Source organism: Equus przewalskii, chromosome 3 (assembly GCF_037783145.1).
Source record: "Equus przewalskii isolate Varuska chromosome 3, EquPr2, whole genome shotgun sequence".
Taxonomy (NCBI): domain Eukaryota; kingdom Metazoa; phylum Chordata; class Mammalia; order Perissodactyla; family Equidae; genus Equus; species Equus przewalskii.
In genome coordinates, this window is record NC_091833.1 from 49,695,279 (window position 1) to 49,711,079 (window position 15,801).

Genomic DNA, 15,801 nt, shown 5'->3' on the forward strand with positions numbered 1-15,801 from the left:
TTCAGTTCCATGGTAAAAAGACTCAATGTGGAATTCTGCCTCACAGTAACTTTGTCCCATCGGAAATACACTAAACTCCAATGACTTATTGATCATGACATGGTGCAGTGTGCAGTGTAGGAGTGAGATTTGTGTTCAAATGAGGGCTCAGCCACTTACGGGCTGTTGAGATCTTACTTACCACCATGAGCCTCCATTTACTCATCTGAAAGTGGGATAAGAGTACTTTTTTGTGGGGTTGCTCTAGAAATTAGAAATATGTGTCAAGCTCTTGGAGTGGTTGGAAGAGTCCCGTCTATAGCTTCAGAAACCATCTAAACTTGTAAAATGTCCTTCTTCTGAAGCCCAGTTGGGCCAGATTTCAGAATGGCGTAAAGACCCAGTCCAAATGGACTTTCAGTTCATTGTGAATAGCCTGACCAAATTCACAGTGCATTTATATCATAAGAGAATCCTGTTTTTGTGCTCAGACACACGTGGGCCTTGTTTAAGACAAATACAATCCTTCCTAATATTCATCTGAATTGCAGAGGCACCTTTAGCGAGGGAAGTGACTTTCTTCTACGATCTATAGAATAGTCAGTTTGCTATCTTATATGATATTGACTCCTGAATCTCGAATTCTTAACCCTCTCTGAGGTGCAGACAAGTATATACCACAGCTAAGAGCTGGTTCCACCTGCATATTCCACAGACAGCTCACACTCACATGCTCAAAACTGATCTATCTTTTTATTTCTCTAAAAACCTATCTGTTTTGTTTGGGTTAATTTTACCAAGCCAGAAATATGGATTTCATCCTAGAATAGGCGCTCCTCTTAACCTTCACATGAAGTTGGTCCAGTCTCTCTTCCATCGAGCTTCTTTCCATCCCAGCTCACAGGCCTCAGGGCGGCCTTCGTCACCCCTCCCTCTCTGGCTCTGCCCTCTCCTGACCGAGTCTCCCAGCAACCAGCACTCTCCACCTCACCCCATTCTCTACATTCTTGCTAGAATCATCTTCAGATTGACATTTGATCACATCAGCCCCCACTGGCTCTAACTGCCTATAGGAAAAAGACCAGCGGGCTACAGGCTTGCTTGGTCTTACTTCTGCTATTTTTCCCTCCTGGAATTCCCCCTCATCCTTCAAAATGTAATCAACTTTCACTTCCTCTAACCTCCCCAGGTACAGCTGGGTTTCTTTTCTTTGGGTCCCTCCCATACCTGGGACCTGGCATTGCAATTATTTACCTACACCTGTTTTCCCTACAAAACTCTGGGTTCCTTGTGAGCCAGGACCTCGTATTAATCGTCGCCACATCCCTCGTACCCACCCTAAAGGAGATTCTGGATAAACGTCTGCTGACTGCATGAATTCTGTTACTAGCATAACCTTATCACACACCCCAGAGGAGCAACCCTCCCTCTAAAAACTCCCCACATATACAACATAAAAAATCTCATCTGTTCAAATTTATAGCACAAACAAAGAAGGAAAAGGAAGAAGTGATGGGATGATGTTTAGATTAAAAATAAGCAGAAAGTCACAACAGCCAAAAGGTGGAAACCCAAGTGGTCATCAACTAATGGATGGATAAACAAAATGTGGTATATACATACAATGAAAAATATTCAGATATCAAAAGGAATGAAGTTCAGATACATCCTACAACATGGATGAACCTTGAAAACAAGTGAAATGAGCCAGACACAAAAGGACAAATTCTGTATGATTCCACTCATATGAAGTACCTAGAATGGGGAAATTCATAGAGTCGGAAAGTAGAATAGAGGTTGCGGGGGATGGGGAGTTATTGTTTAATGGGTACAGTTTCCATTTGGGATGATTCTGCAAATGGACAGTGATGATACAACATAGTGAATGGGAGGGGAGGTGTCTGTTTGTTACAGCAGCTTAGTCCACCCTGAACAATACAGCTAGTACTTTACGATTTCTCCAGGAAAAAACCAAAACAAAACATCCTAAGCATACATGTCTAAAATAACAGAAAATGACTTTAACAAGTTGATACATCAGAAAAACACATTCAACTTTGGAAATTCAGAAGATTTGATAATTCACTTAGAGTGTCACGTTTTGTCTTCGCACTACTGTGTGGTGGAACCTAGAAGAGTAAACGAGATTCTTGTGGATACCTTGAAGTTTGGGGTGGCCTTTAAATCTTTCAGCCACCCTTCACTTCCTTCGGTCCAGGCCTTCATCACCTCTTCACTGGCTGCCTCCTACCTGCTCCTCTGCTTCCCTGTCTCCCTCTGCGAGTTCTCCTGCACAGCATGCTGCCCAACTCAAATCCCCTTTCAGCATGCTCTGTTCTTGCTCAAAAGCTTTCAACTGCTTCCTAACATTTAGGGATAAATTCTTAATTCCTTGGTTAGACACAATGCTTCCCACAACCAGGTCTCAAACATTTCTCCTTTACTGTCTTACTTCTGCTTCTAAGATTGATCTATCTACTGTCCAAGGAGCAAAAATGACCATTTGTTGTCCATCTTGCGTTCATGTCATTAAACAACCCAGACCATGTTGTGGAGCTGGAAGGGACCTCGGAGTTTGGGTTTAACTCTTCCACTTTATAAACAAGGAACTGAGAAGCCCAGGAAGTTCGAGCGGGTTGTAAAAAGTCACAAAGGCGGGAGACCTTCAGGGGAGCTCCCGACCATGACCATCGAAGCTTCCGTAATCTCCCCTACCATTAGAAATTGCCCGTTACTTTCCGTTCTGATCCTAGGGCACAACTTACATAATGCATATAGGATTTTATCATTGGTATCCCAGAATGGAAAAAAAAATCACAACTCGTTCATGGTTATTTATTTACTTTTCTGGGTTTCTGTCCATAGGATAATGTTGATGGGCTACTTATTTATTTATGTTTGGTAGCACTTAGAGCAGTGCTATTTTCACAATAGGTGCTAATTATTTAACAAACGTCACTTATTTAACCAGTGACAAGAATTTCAATTTCTTCATAAAAGAAAGTAGCAAAATGAAATTTATTCTAAAATTTTATATAATTAAGATTTCCTGAATATACTCTCCTACTAATTAGACCATTGATAAGGTTTGACTAGAAGTTTTACTAGGAGCTTATTCATTGTAAATTTCCTGATATTTTTCTTTAAAAGAAATAAATCTGTATATACACTCATTCCATTATTGAGTTTATTCAAAGGTTAAATGTGTTATCAAATGCTCAAAATGAGTTAAAAGGATCATGACTTACCATTATTTATTAACTTAAACTTCTCTCTCACTTCAGTGAATATTTTAAAAAGCTCAGTTAAAACAATGCAAAATAATACATCATTTGTTTTAACACACTTTCGAAACTTAAAAAGTATTAGTGTTTTACTCATCTATTCAGACAGATTATTTAAAGGATCTTTTGTTCCCCATAATGCCCTCAAATTAACTAGCATAGGCACTTATGTAAAAGAAGTGCCCAAATGTATACTTTTAGAATTTATGATTTAATTTATATTTATGACGCATCACAACACAGCAGAGACTTGCTATGCATTTTGTGTCTCACCTCATTTAATTCTCCTAAGGCAAGAACTAAGTATTATGATTATCTCTCTTTTTAAAAAAATGCAAAAATTGAGGATCAGAGAGTTAACCAATTTGCTCAAGGTCATACAGCCAATGTGTTATGGAACTGGGATTTCGGTATAAGACTGACTTGGTCTTAATCTCTTTGCTATAAAAACACCTGGATGGTGTCTTATGCAAGATTTTCAAAACTGACAGGGATGAGAATGGAAGGGAAAATTTCAAAAGAACTGCGAATGGAAACTCTTAAAAGTGGAGATTAAAATAATTTGGATGGTAAGAGCAAATGCAACTCTTTTCCAAGGATGCCTCTGACAAAACTCTGCAAAAACTGGATCCCATCCGCTCTCGGAAAATTTGTGTCCTCTTAATGGGCACTGGCAAATTTGAAAATTCCTTTCCTGTCTTTTGGAGAGCTGGGTGCACTGAACTCTGACACATTAACACACAGCTGGTATCTGGTGACGTCACTGTTTTGCTGGAATTTCAGAGAACATTAATTTAGTTATTTAAAAACATACTTCCAAGTTTTTTAAACAATGTAAACGTTTCTTTGCAACTATTTTAGAAAAATGTCTAGAATTAGAAATGGTCAAATAACTGTTTTCATAGACATTATTTTATTCTATTCGTGGCGTTCTCAACGGCTCCCTCTCCCCAAAACAACCATGCACATCACCAAAACAACATCAATGACAACCCAATGACACTTCCCACAACTTGGACAACACTGTACTGTGACCCTTTCCAGAACGGGATGAGGGGCGATAGGGCATTCAGACCAGAAGACCACCATGGGTATTAGCAGAGAATTTTCGTTTTGATTTAGTGAAATTAGCAAATAATGCAGTTGCAACCACCATTAGCTATATTAGAATATTCATGTTTTTCCCCATAAGAAAAAAAATCTCCAGATGGACCCTTTCACTCGAATACAGCTTTCACTTATTTCCAGAAGTAAAAATACGCTGACATATCTTCTTTTAGAAGAAGGAGGTATGCAATAAATTTGCACCAACACGGGCGCAGTGGAATTCCGCGATGGGTACCGGAAATCGAGCGGAATGAGCAGAGGTGGGGAACGCGCTTCCAAGAGAGGCGGGGACGCGAGGGGGATGCGAGGTGGAGCCCCGGAAGGCTGCCCGCAGCGGCCGATGGCTCCGGCCGGCGCCCGCAGCTCTGGTTTGTGCATCAGCCGCTGCGGGTCGCGCTCTTACCTCGCAGCCCGCGAACCAGCCTCTCGGCCCAGGCCACTCGGGGCGGCTGCCCGTCCAGGGGGAGGTGGCGATGCAGCGGGTCCCCGCCGCCGGCCGGGCTGGGGCTCGGCGGGCCCTGGTCCTCTCGCCGGTGCCGCCTCCCGCTCGGATGGCCGGCGCCGTGGTAGCCCCCCAGCCCCCGGCCCCGGGCGCCCGCGGAGCTCACGGCCGACGAGGCGGCCGACCTCCGGCTGCCCGGGCGCCACTCCACGTCCATCTCCACCACCATTCCCCCTTCCTCCCCTTCCACCTCCTCTTCCTCCTCGTCCTCCTCGGCCTCGAAGCCCGGGTTGTCGCGGCTCCACGCCTGCCGCGAGCACGACGAGAGCGGAGGCGAGGGGGAGGCCGAGGCTCCGGCCGGGGGGTCCCGCGCGGCCGCCTGCCGGATCCGCTCCATCTCGATCTCCAGGCCCCTCTGCTCGCGGAGGCCGCCCGCCATCAGCCGGCCCGGGCCCGCCGCTCGGGGCGCCGGCGGCCGCTTCGCGTCCCCGGGCTGCTGCGGCTGCACGCGGCTCGAGTGCACCATCGCGCTCAGCGGCGGCCGGCGCGCCTCCGCCCCGCGCCGCGCTCGGCGCCGCCCGCCGCGGGAGCCATGTTCCTTCCTCCCGGGCCCGCCGCCCGCCTCTCGCCGCTCCCCGCCCCCGGCCTCCCCGCCGTCCCGCTCCCTCGCCCGCCCCCTCGGCCCGCCTCCCCCGCGGCCGCGCGCGCACGGGGAGGCGCGAGGAAGCCGCCCCCGGGCCGCGCTCCAGCGGGAGCGGGGCCGCGCGCGCCCGCATTCCAGCCGCGGGGCCGGGCTGGGGCGGGGAGGGGTCGCCGACCCGCCGCCCGCCTGCGGGGAAGGGCTCCTGGAACTGTCACTGCCTGCGCGACCCTGAGATCATGCTTGGCTCCCTGGTAACCGCAGCCACTTCTGCCTCCATTTACCAAAGTGCAGAGAAAGAGAGGAAACTCTTTTGTGGGATGGTGTGAATTAGCGAAATCCAGCCTGAGTTGGTCTCCAGCAGGGGCAAAGGAATCTGTCCTTCATTTGAAACTACCAACAAACTACTAACGCTTACTTCTTGGCCTTTGGCGGCCCTCCTGTCCCCGATTCTGCTGCTTTTTGGCTGGTTTCTTCAGCCTTTGGTTGGCTCTTCTCTCCACACATCGTGGGGACCCCAAAGATGCAGGCTTGGGACTCTCAGATCGCTGGTGCTCCCAGCGAGAGCTCATTCTCCACCCCGCTATCCTCCCAGCGCCCACCCTCCGGGGCCAGCACTGGCCTCTGAGTAACAGAATCCTGCGTGAGGCTCCAGGTCCGGAAGGTTATTCGCAGTCCACGGAGCATTCTAACTCGACGCTCCGCAGTTGTCTCAAATTTAACCTCTCCCAAACTAAATTTATTATCTTCTCCCATCCTCTTTTAAGTCTGCTTCAGCTCCTGGAGTCCCCGCTGAGATTTGAGACATCACTGTCCTCCTCACTTTCCCAAGCTTCACTTCTTCATAACAGCCTCATCTGTCTACCCTTCTCCTGCATCTCATCGTCCCCAAATCTTGTTGCTTCTGCCGCATAAATGTCTCTGTGATAGGACCTCTGGTTCTCCTTCCCGTTGTCAGTGATTTAATTCAGGACCCTCATCTTATGTCTTGTATTATTCTGCATTGGGACTAAGGATGCGTCACTTCGCCTCTATTCTCCACTTCAGGGTCCCCACTGTTTCCAAGTTATATTCCAGAACCAAAGCTGCTCACGTCACATTGATGCTTAGACACCTCTGGGGGCTTCTGACAGCTTCAAGGATAGAATTTAATTTCTGTGGTTGAGTTTAGTAAATTTTTAGAATCTGCCCCTGTGTTAATATGCTGGGGCTGCCATAACAAAGGCACAGACCAGGTGGCTTAAACATCAGAAATTGAGAGGCTGAAACTCTGAGATCAAGGCGTCGGCAGGGCTGGTTTCTTCTAAGGTCTCTTTCCTTGGCTTGTACATGGGGGTCTGCCTCAGTGTCTTCACACGGTCTTCTCTCTGCATGTGTCTGCATCCTAATTTTCTCTTCTTATGAGGACACCAGTCGTCTTGGATGAGGGCCCACTCAACGGCCTCATTTTAACTTAATTATCTTTGTAAAGACCCTATCTCCAAATACAATCACAGTCTGAGGTATTGCGGGTTAGGCCTTCAATGTGTAAATTCTTGAGGAGGGCGCAATTTGGCCCATAACAGCTTCCCGTCTACTTTTCTAGCATGGTTTCCCATCCTACACATCCACGTGCAGCATCCCTTGTTGGTTCCCTGTTCACTTAGAACACGCTGCTTGTATTTAGGTAATCATGGCTACCTATCACGTGATCCTGAAGTTGGTCTAGTTAGGTATCCATGTCTTTCACTAACTGTGAGCTTCTCAAAGGCAGGGCTGGTGGGACTGGAGCACAGGCATGTCACACTGTCCATCAGTTCGTTCTGAAGACATTGCCTGTGCTCTGAATGAGGAGCTGGGCCTGTAGAGCAGAGCATGACAGATTCCATCTGAAATCCCAGACCTAGAAGAAGCTTTGATCGTCTTTGAGTCAGATTTAGTCTTTGACCTGTGCCTGCCACTTCCTAACTGTGTGACCTTGGGCAGGTCACTTTACTTCCTTGCACCTGTAAAAATGGAAATAAAGTGTTCACCTCATAGGGTTGTTGTGTGAGGATTAAGTAAATGAATGCATGTAAGGCATGTGGAACACCATCTGGCACATGGTAATTGCTCAAATGTTAGCTTTATTAGCTTTTACGTCTTAATTATGATAAATGTTTTCACCTATTATTATTGTGTATTTGGAAGTGTTTGTCCCAACTAGGCTGTGAGCTTCTTGAGGACAGAGGCTCCATGCTCAGCGATTCCGTAACAAATACTGTGCGCTAGGCAGGCACAGCATTAGGAGAGAGCACCAGCAATGACACAGCAAAAAGCCCGCCCTGAAGGAGCTTGCACGCCCCGTGCATGTGTTGAGGGAATGGAGAATCTAGTCAGGTGCCGTCATTTTCAGGCACACAGCTAACTTGGACCCGGAGAGGGTTTCCTAATTCTTTGTGTGGGGCTCCTTTTAACTTTTACACCCCACCGCTTCTCCTCTGGGCTCCCAGGGCCCTTGGAATAGCTTAAGCCCACGCGAAGCTGTTACAAAGTCACTGTTCAAAAGGCTGTCATCAGTTTTGTGATATTTGTTCCCCAAAGATATTTTGATTTTCCACGATTCATGGTTTAGAAGACAGCAGATTACTGCTTAGTTTGTTCATTTCTTGTTCATTCTTACTGTTGTTTGCTGACAGGTTTATAGTCCAGAGACTGAATGGGAAAACAATAATAACAAGAAATAATAGAATAAACAAATTAATTCAATTGCTATCTATTGTTGGATCTAATTCTGTGCTTTGACTATGTATAGTAAATAACGTTATTATTTTTGTTAAAATATACAAAACTAAACAGAATGCTATTTGGACAGACCCTTCAAGGAGTTATAATCTCATTGGAGAGATACACACTCTGAGTCTAAATAACAATAGATGGAAGAATATAATTTAGTATCAAGTCAGTAGTGAGAGCTTTCAATGCAAGAGGAGCTTGAGAACTGGGAGAGGTTACTCAGGCTGGCGTGGGAGGGGAAGGTAGGCAGGGCCAAACCGCCTCAGATGCATGTTAAAGAGTACAGACTTTATTCTGTAATTAATAATAATATGCCTTTTTTTAGTGTCAAGTGTTTAAAACTAAATCTGAAACATTCTTCCTAAGACTATACCCTTGTCACCCCAAAATTCAGATTGATTGAAAATGTATCCACACATACATAATTCAGAATTAGATGTGTGTTTACCTGAAATTTTTATTACAAACCATTGTAAGAAATATGATTTAAAAAAAATTGCAGCAATATTTGTGTAATATAACTTGCATAGCATTTGGTCCATTGCATCCTAAATCTTACGTTCCAGCAGTTTCTCTACTAATTTTGGTCTTAGTCTTCATGAACTCTCTACCAGACGTCCGGTGTTTTCTGCTCACATGACTCTTCATTCTTTCTGGCTTACTAATGTTCTCTTTTATGCTTTTACCTTGACATGTTTTTCCCCTTTGGATCTCCTAGCTTTTGCTCAAGCAGGCCTTGAAGCTGTAGATTTCTCTTCCTAGCACAGAATTCCTTACTTTAATATCCATCATAAAACCCTATTTCTCATGCAAAGTTCTCCCTTATTAAATAAGTGAGATGCACAAGCCCGTATTTTTCTTCATCTGTTTGCCACAGTGCTCCTGCCATATTGCACATTTCAGTAATCTGTCAGGCCTGAAATGCCATGTGGGGTAGATAGCATGGCCTGGATGCTATCTAGTTTTAATCCCTCTGTGTGGTGGGTTCTTCTGGGGATGTGCTATGCTAACCCCACCTCTTAGTCTCAGTGCTGCAGTGGACACTCAGAGAAACCATTTAAAAGAAAACTTTAAAAACACTCCAGTCTGATTTAATACTTAGCAGTCTCCGTACTTCTGACTTCTGTATTGTTAGAATTGCCTGTTTGTTTCCTATTTTGCTTTTATTTTCTAGTGTGAACCCACGAAGCAGACACAAGCCGAAGTACCCGTTGGTCCCGCAGATTCCACCTTCAAAAGGAAATCCAAAAGGAGTCTCTGGCATGTGGGGTGTTGCTTAGCAACCCACCCAAATAAACATGTTTTCCTCTCAATTTTTTCCCCCGTCCTTATTTATTCAAGAACATTGTAAAATAGATTTTTACCGCTTGACATCTGAAATCATTAGAAGAGAATTTGGTGTTTTGAGCTTTATAAGAACTGCTAGCCATACTAAAACTTTATTTTATTTCACTTCACTGCTCTAATAACAAAGCTGGGATTGTGGCTTTCTTCTTCATGTCTGGAGTTGGGTTCAGATGTGTCCCTGCCTCTAGGGGGGTTGTGGTTTTGATGAACTGATTTCTCTATCTCAGTTTCCTTTTCTGAGCAAAGAGGTTAAATACCAACCTTACAAATTCCCACCGAATTTTTGTTGAAGACATAATGAGGGAATATTACTAAATTCATCAAACACTAATAGAGTGTCCACTAGATGCCAGGCACCATGTTGGATTCTGAGAGGCAAAGATGAAACATGATTCCTACCTCGAAGGGGATCAGGTCTTAGAAGTCAAGGATGACTGGAAACATCCTCACATCACTCCCCATCCCTCTTCCACACCTCATAAAGACTTATGACTCTTTCTAGACTCAGGCATCATCTCCTTCTGGCAACTTCCATAGCCACAATCCTGGCCCCCACCTTGAATTTACTTACCCCTCTCCCTGTAAATGTTTATCACCTCATATTGAAAATATCTGTTAACATAGTTGTCTTCCTGAGTAGAAGCTAAACTCCTGGAGAGCAGAGACCCTGGCTTATTTGGTTTGTAGTTTAGCAGTTCAGCAGCCATTCTCCCTTCTTATCATAACAGTAACCAAATTTTCCTGGGGAACCACCCTCCCATCCTGAATCTGTGAGGACCTCAGATGCAGCTGACACCACCACCAGCTCCCAAGTGATGAGCATGGAACTCAAGCCTGGCCAACCAGAACATCGTGTCCCGTGGGACCCGGTGAATGGTATTTAAGAACAGGCATAAGATCCAATTCTGTTCAATGGAAATGAGGACAGAACTTTTTTTTGAGTTGTTGGAAAAGAAATCTTTTCTTCCCACTAGATTTGGAGTTGTAAGGATGTAAGTCTAGACAAGCTGGCAGCCAAAATGTTGATGCTCAGGGGAAAAATGGAGCCAACAATACATATACATAAAAATACATATAATATGAAGACTGGAAGAATACCAAAATTGAACTAGTGGTAATGTGTGGGTGGCCATCCTATTCAAGAATGCTGTAAAATATATTTTTATCATTTACCATCTTTTAGTTTTGTCAGATATAGATATGATATTTATCATCTATATCTTTATCCAAGTTCAAAAGAATTTTAAATTATGTGGGGCCAAGAATAGAGCACTTTGAAATACTGTGTGGTGATGAGGCTTTTCTCGTCATCAACCCAAGTTCAATTCACCGATACCATTTGGGTGTAGTTGTTCAAAAACTTTGAATCCAGGGTACTTTCACTGGTACAGATATTCCAAAAGGATATCAGAATATTTTTCAAATGCTGTTTGATGCCAACAGGAATGAGGCTTACAGCATCCTGAGATCTACCAGATTTTATAGAATACCTGTTTTATGTCCATCTAGCACAATATTAGATATAATTAGGGCACAAAAGAAGTTGTCCTTGCCTGCAGGGAACTTGTAATAAGCTTGCAAAGACAAACTATATACAGACAAAGCAATTACCCAATAAGCTCTAGTGGAACTCATCTGGGAAGGGGTTTGCTTGTTTGTTTTTTAAGAGTCTGGAGTCTAACTCCTAGGGATCCTGATTAATTGTATCTTAGGTGGGTCCCAGGAGATGGGGAAAGGCCAGGTTCTGATGACATCATTTGAGGCCCTGAGCCAGCACTAATTGAAGTTAGATCTACCCCTGGACCTCATTAGCCAAAGAACTTCCTTTGTGGAATGTTTATTTTAGGTTAGGGTTCCTGCCCTTTGCAGTTGAGATAGGATTAACTAACGGTTTTGAGTAGAAGTGAATAATACGGATTGGTTAACAGTCGTGTTAGTAATATGCATAAGATGCTATATGAACACGTGTTTGGGCCTCTTTGTGGAGGCAAGTAGGCTAAATAGGGCATATAGGGTGGCTGGCCGGGCCTCCCACTTTGCAAGGGTTAGGAGATTAGAGACTTTGGGGGATGTGGAACCCTGCATTTCCTTTTTAATTTCATTAAATTACAACTTTGAAGTTTTTGCTGTAAATAATATTCTAAAGGGCCTTTTAAAGATCTTTTCCTTCTCTTAGTATTTTTTAATAGCAGAAGTTCATAATTTTGACAAAGTCCAATTTATAAATTTTTTCTTTTATGGATTGTGCTTTTGATATCATATTTAAGAAATCTTTGCTTCTCCGAAGGCCACAAACACTTTCTCCTATATTTTCTTCTGGAAGTTTTATAATTTCAAGTTTTATGTTTAGGGATATAATCCATTTTGAGATAAGTTTTGTTTATAGTGTGAGAATCAAGGGTTTTTTTTTTTTCTTACGGATATCCAATTCTTCCAGCACCGTTAGCTGCAAAGACTATCCTTTCTCTATTAAATCATTTTTGCACTGATGTTGAAGATCAAGTGACTATGTACGTGTGAGTTTATTTCTAGAAGCTGTGTTCTGTTTGTTTGATTTATGCGTTTAAACTTTTATTAATACCACCCTTTGGTTATAGTTCCTCCTACTCTTGCTCACTGGCCACATAAGATATTTTAAATTTGTAAATTTTAATAGTCTAATTTTATTTAATGACTTTCTGGTCACAGTCTTTACTTTGGTCTGACTCATACAGGGCTACTCATCTGTTTATCAGAGAGCATTAGTGGGCTATGTTGGGTTTCTGTCTGAATGATATTTGGAAAACATTTACACATGTAAATTGTAATATCGACCATCAGTTTTTTAAATGAAGCAAGTTTTGATTCATCAGCTTTTTCCGGTAGTCTCTGACTGTTCTTCTGAAAAATAAGGATATTAGCAAACGTATACTCTCTACGAGCAAACACTTTTTGAAGTTAATAATAACTTTTACACATCCAAAGTCTATAAACTTCCCTTTTTTCTAAAATAATAAATATAAAATTTCATCTTATATATTTAAATGTATCCAGTACTCATTACCAGTACTTTTAAAACATGGATTCTCCTTCCCTGAGTTCTTTCTCTTGATTCGATCCTTTTGGGATAGTTTTTTTAATCAAGAAGTTTTCCTTTTTTTTTTAAAGGACTCATTAATGCCTCATTATTCCCAGAATCTGAACAAAATTGAGAATGCCTTTCTGTTGCCATAAACATAAAACAAATGGGCTGGGCATAATATTCTTGGCTCAGTCTTTTTTTCCTTGTTTTCAGGCTTCTGGAAACATTCCTCCACCTTCCCCTGTCATTAAACGTTGCTGTGGAGAAGCCCGAGGTCAGATTAACCCACCCTTTTGCTCTCAGCGCAGCAGATGGCTTGATTTTTCAGCCCAAAAGTTACCTGCTGAGTTTTTTTTATTATCCTGCTCAAGGATACAATTTTGTGTTGATCATTCTACATAATTATTTTTCTGGGAAATATTGTGCAGGTTTAATCAGCAAATTCAATTTTTCACTTCTTTTAGAAAAGTTTTCTTTTTTCATAATTTTGAAATACTCTTTCATTTGTTTTGTTCTTTTAGTTCAGGAATATCAATTATGTACGTGGTGGAGCTACTGTGTTTGATTTTGTGTTATCTTCTTTCTAACGATTTCTCATTTTGTCATTTTCTATTTTTTGTTTTTGTTTTGTTTTGTTTTTTGCTGAGGAAAATTAGCCCTAAGCTAATAACTGTGCCAGTCTTTCTCTATTTTATATGTGGGTCATTGCCACAGCATGGCTGACAAGTGGTGTAAGTCTGTACCCGGGATCCAAACCCATGAACCTGGGCCACAAAGTGGGGTACACTGAACTTAACCACTAGGCCATGGGGCTGGCCCTTCTATTTTTTGTTTTTATAGCATTTTTACAAACCGCCTCCATGTTACCATACCTTTCATGTTTTTATAGTTTCAAATGTGGTTTTTATTTCTCTAATTATTTATTTTAAAATTCTTGATTCCTCCTGTGAATTCTGCCAGCTCACTTTTCATTTCTCTGTGCCCATATATTTTATTTGATCTTCTCCATTCTTTTTCTTAAGTTAAAATTATTTTCAAAGGATTTCTGCTTCTGGCCCTGATGGAGCAATAAGGATGGATTTACCCACTTACCTTAAACAAATATGAAAACCAGTCAAAGTTTACAAAGAATGGTTTTCGAACATTAGACAACAGGCAATCGCAAACAGTAATTCCTGAAGGAAGATAAACTCCTGAGGTGAGCCCTCTGGTTTCCCCAGTAATTCCCTAGCGAGGGCTCCCAGGCTGCAGTGTGGTCCCCCTAAGGTGAGAGGAAAGAGTAAGCTGAGAATTTGGGAGGCCAAAGTGAATAGAATTTGCAGAGTACCAGAGAGGAGCGAGCTGCACAGAGAAAGAGCTCCAGAGATCTCCAAAGAGTTGCCCTTGAGTCTTCGAGGCATGCATTTGAGGAATCTGCCTGACGCAGAGGAAAGGAGCAGGTGGGACAATTCCTGATGCTCTCACAGACCCAGGAAATTTTCAAGTTCTCAACATCCATGGTAGAGGAACCTTGTAATATATGCGGTGTTGAGTAGAATTCTCAGAAGGGTAATGCCTCAGTAGTGGGGCCAGATTAGCTTAGAATAAAAGCTGGTCTGTTCCGTATAACTCTTAGTCAAATTAGCCTGTTGACTATGCCATTTCCTATGTGAATCTAAGTGACATGCTAAAATTTTTCACTGCTGTTATGCTTTCCTCCCCATATTTAAAGATTTTATTTTTTAGAGCAATTTTAGGTTCATGACAAAACTGAGAAGGTACAGAGAGTTCCCATATAACCCCTGACCTGATGCATGCATAGCCTCCCCCATTATCAATATCCTGATCAGAGTGGTAGGTTTGTTGCAATTGATGAACCCACATTGACACAACATTTTTACTCAGAATCTATAGTTTACATTAGGGTTTGCTCTTGGTGTTGTACATTCTATGGGTTTGGACAAATGTATAAGGACGTATATCTATTATTATAATATATACAGAATAGTTTCTCTGCCCTAAAAATCCTCTTTGCTCTGCTTATTCATCCTCCCTTCCCCCAACTCTTGGCAACTTGATCTTTTTGCTGTCTTCATAGTTTCGCACTTTCCAGAATGTCGTGCTGTTGGAATCATACAGTCTGTAGCCTTTTCAGATTGGCTTCTTTCACTAGTAATATGCATTTATGTTTTCTCCATGTCTTTTCATGGCCTGATAACTCATTTCTTTTTGATGCTGAGTAATATTCCATGGTCTGGATGTACCACAGTTTATTTATCCATTCACCTTCTGAAGGACATTTTGGTTGTTTCCAAGTTTGCAATTATGAATAAAGCTGCTGTAAACATCCATGTGCAGGTTTTTGTATGGACGATAGTTTTCAACTTCTTTGGGTAAACACCAAGGAGTGAGACTGTTGGGTCATATGGTAAGAGTATGTTTAGTTTTGTAAGAAACCATCAAGCTGTTTTCCAAAGTGGTTGTACCATTTTGCGTTCCCGCAAATGCTGAATGACAAGTCCTGTTTGTCCACATCCTTGTCAACATTTGGTGTTGCCAGTGTTCCAGATTTTGACCATTCTAATAGGGGTGCAGTGATATCTCATTGTAGTTTTAATTTGCATTTCCCTGATGACATATGATGTGGAATATCTTTTCATGTGCTTATTTGCCATCTCTCTATCTTCTTTGGTAAGGTGTCTGTTAAGGTCTTTCGCCTATTTTTAAATCAAATTGTTTATTTTCTTATTGTTGAGTTTTAAGAGCTCCTTATATATTTTGGATAACAGTACTTTATCGGATGTCTTTTGAAAATATTTTCTCCTGGTCTGTAGCTTGACTTCTCATTCTCTTGACATTGTCTTTTGAAGAGCAAATGTTTTTAATTTTAATGAAGCCCAGCTTACAAATTCTTTCTTTCATGGATGTTACCTTCGGTGTTATATCTAAAAAGTCATCACCATACCCAAGGTCATCTGGAATTTCCTACTATTATGTTTTCATCAATTATTTGTTATGGGTTTTGCTATGTAATATTTTGTTGTCCTGTTATTTGATGCATAGTAGTTCATAATAGTTATATCTTTATTCGACATTTAACAATATAAACTTTTTGTTTCATTGCATGCTATTTGGTTTTCAATTCTACTTCCTTATTTGACAGTAATATTGCAATTCTTCAAAAAAAATTAACCTGTTTATAAGGGAA

General features: G+C 42.2%; 1 protein-coding gene and 1 long non-coding RNA gene across 3 annotated transcripts in view; one reads left to right on the forward strand and one right to left on the reverse strand.

Annotated features, from left to right (window-relative positions):
• Window positions 1-5,607, reverse strand: part of PKD2 (polycystin 2, transient receptor potential cation channel) — a 56,269-nt gene extending 50,662 nt beyond the window's left edge. The window contains exon 1 of one of the 2 annotated variants that reach the window (XM_070612680.1): window positions 5,063-5,607. In XM_070612680.1, the coding sequence (XP_070468781.1) occupies window positions 5,063-5,588 (526 nt within the window). In that variant the 5' untranslated portion in view covers window positions 5,589-5,607. Of the gene's footprint in view, window positions 1-4,773 lie in introns of both variants that reach the window. The other variant, XM_008523689.2, reaches the window with a different exon arrangement.
• On the forward strand, window positions 5,568-9,519 carry LOC139082281 (uncharacterized). The gene is made up of 2 exons (XR_011538116.1): window positions 5,568-5,706; window positions 9,381-9,519. It is a non-coding gene; the product is annotated as an uncharacterized lncRNA (long non-coding RNA).
• The last annotated feature ends 6,282 nt before the right edge of the window (window positions 9,520-15,801 follow it).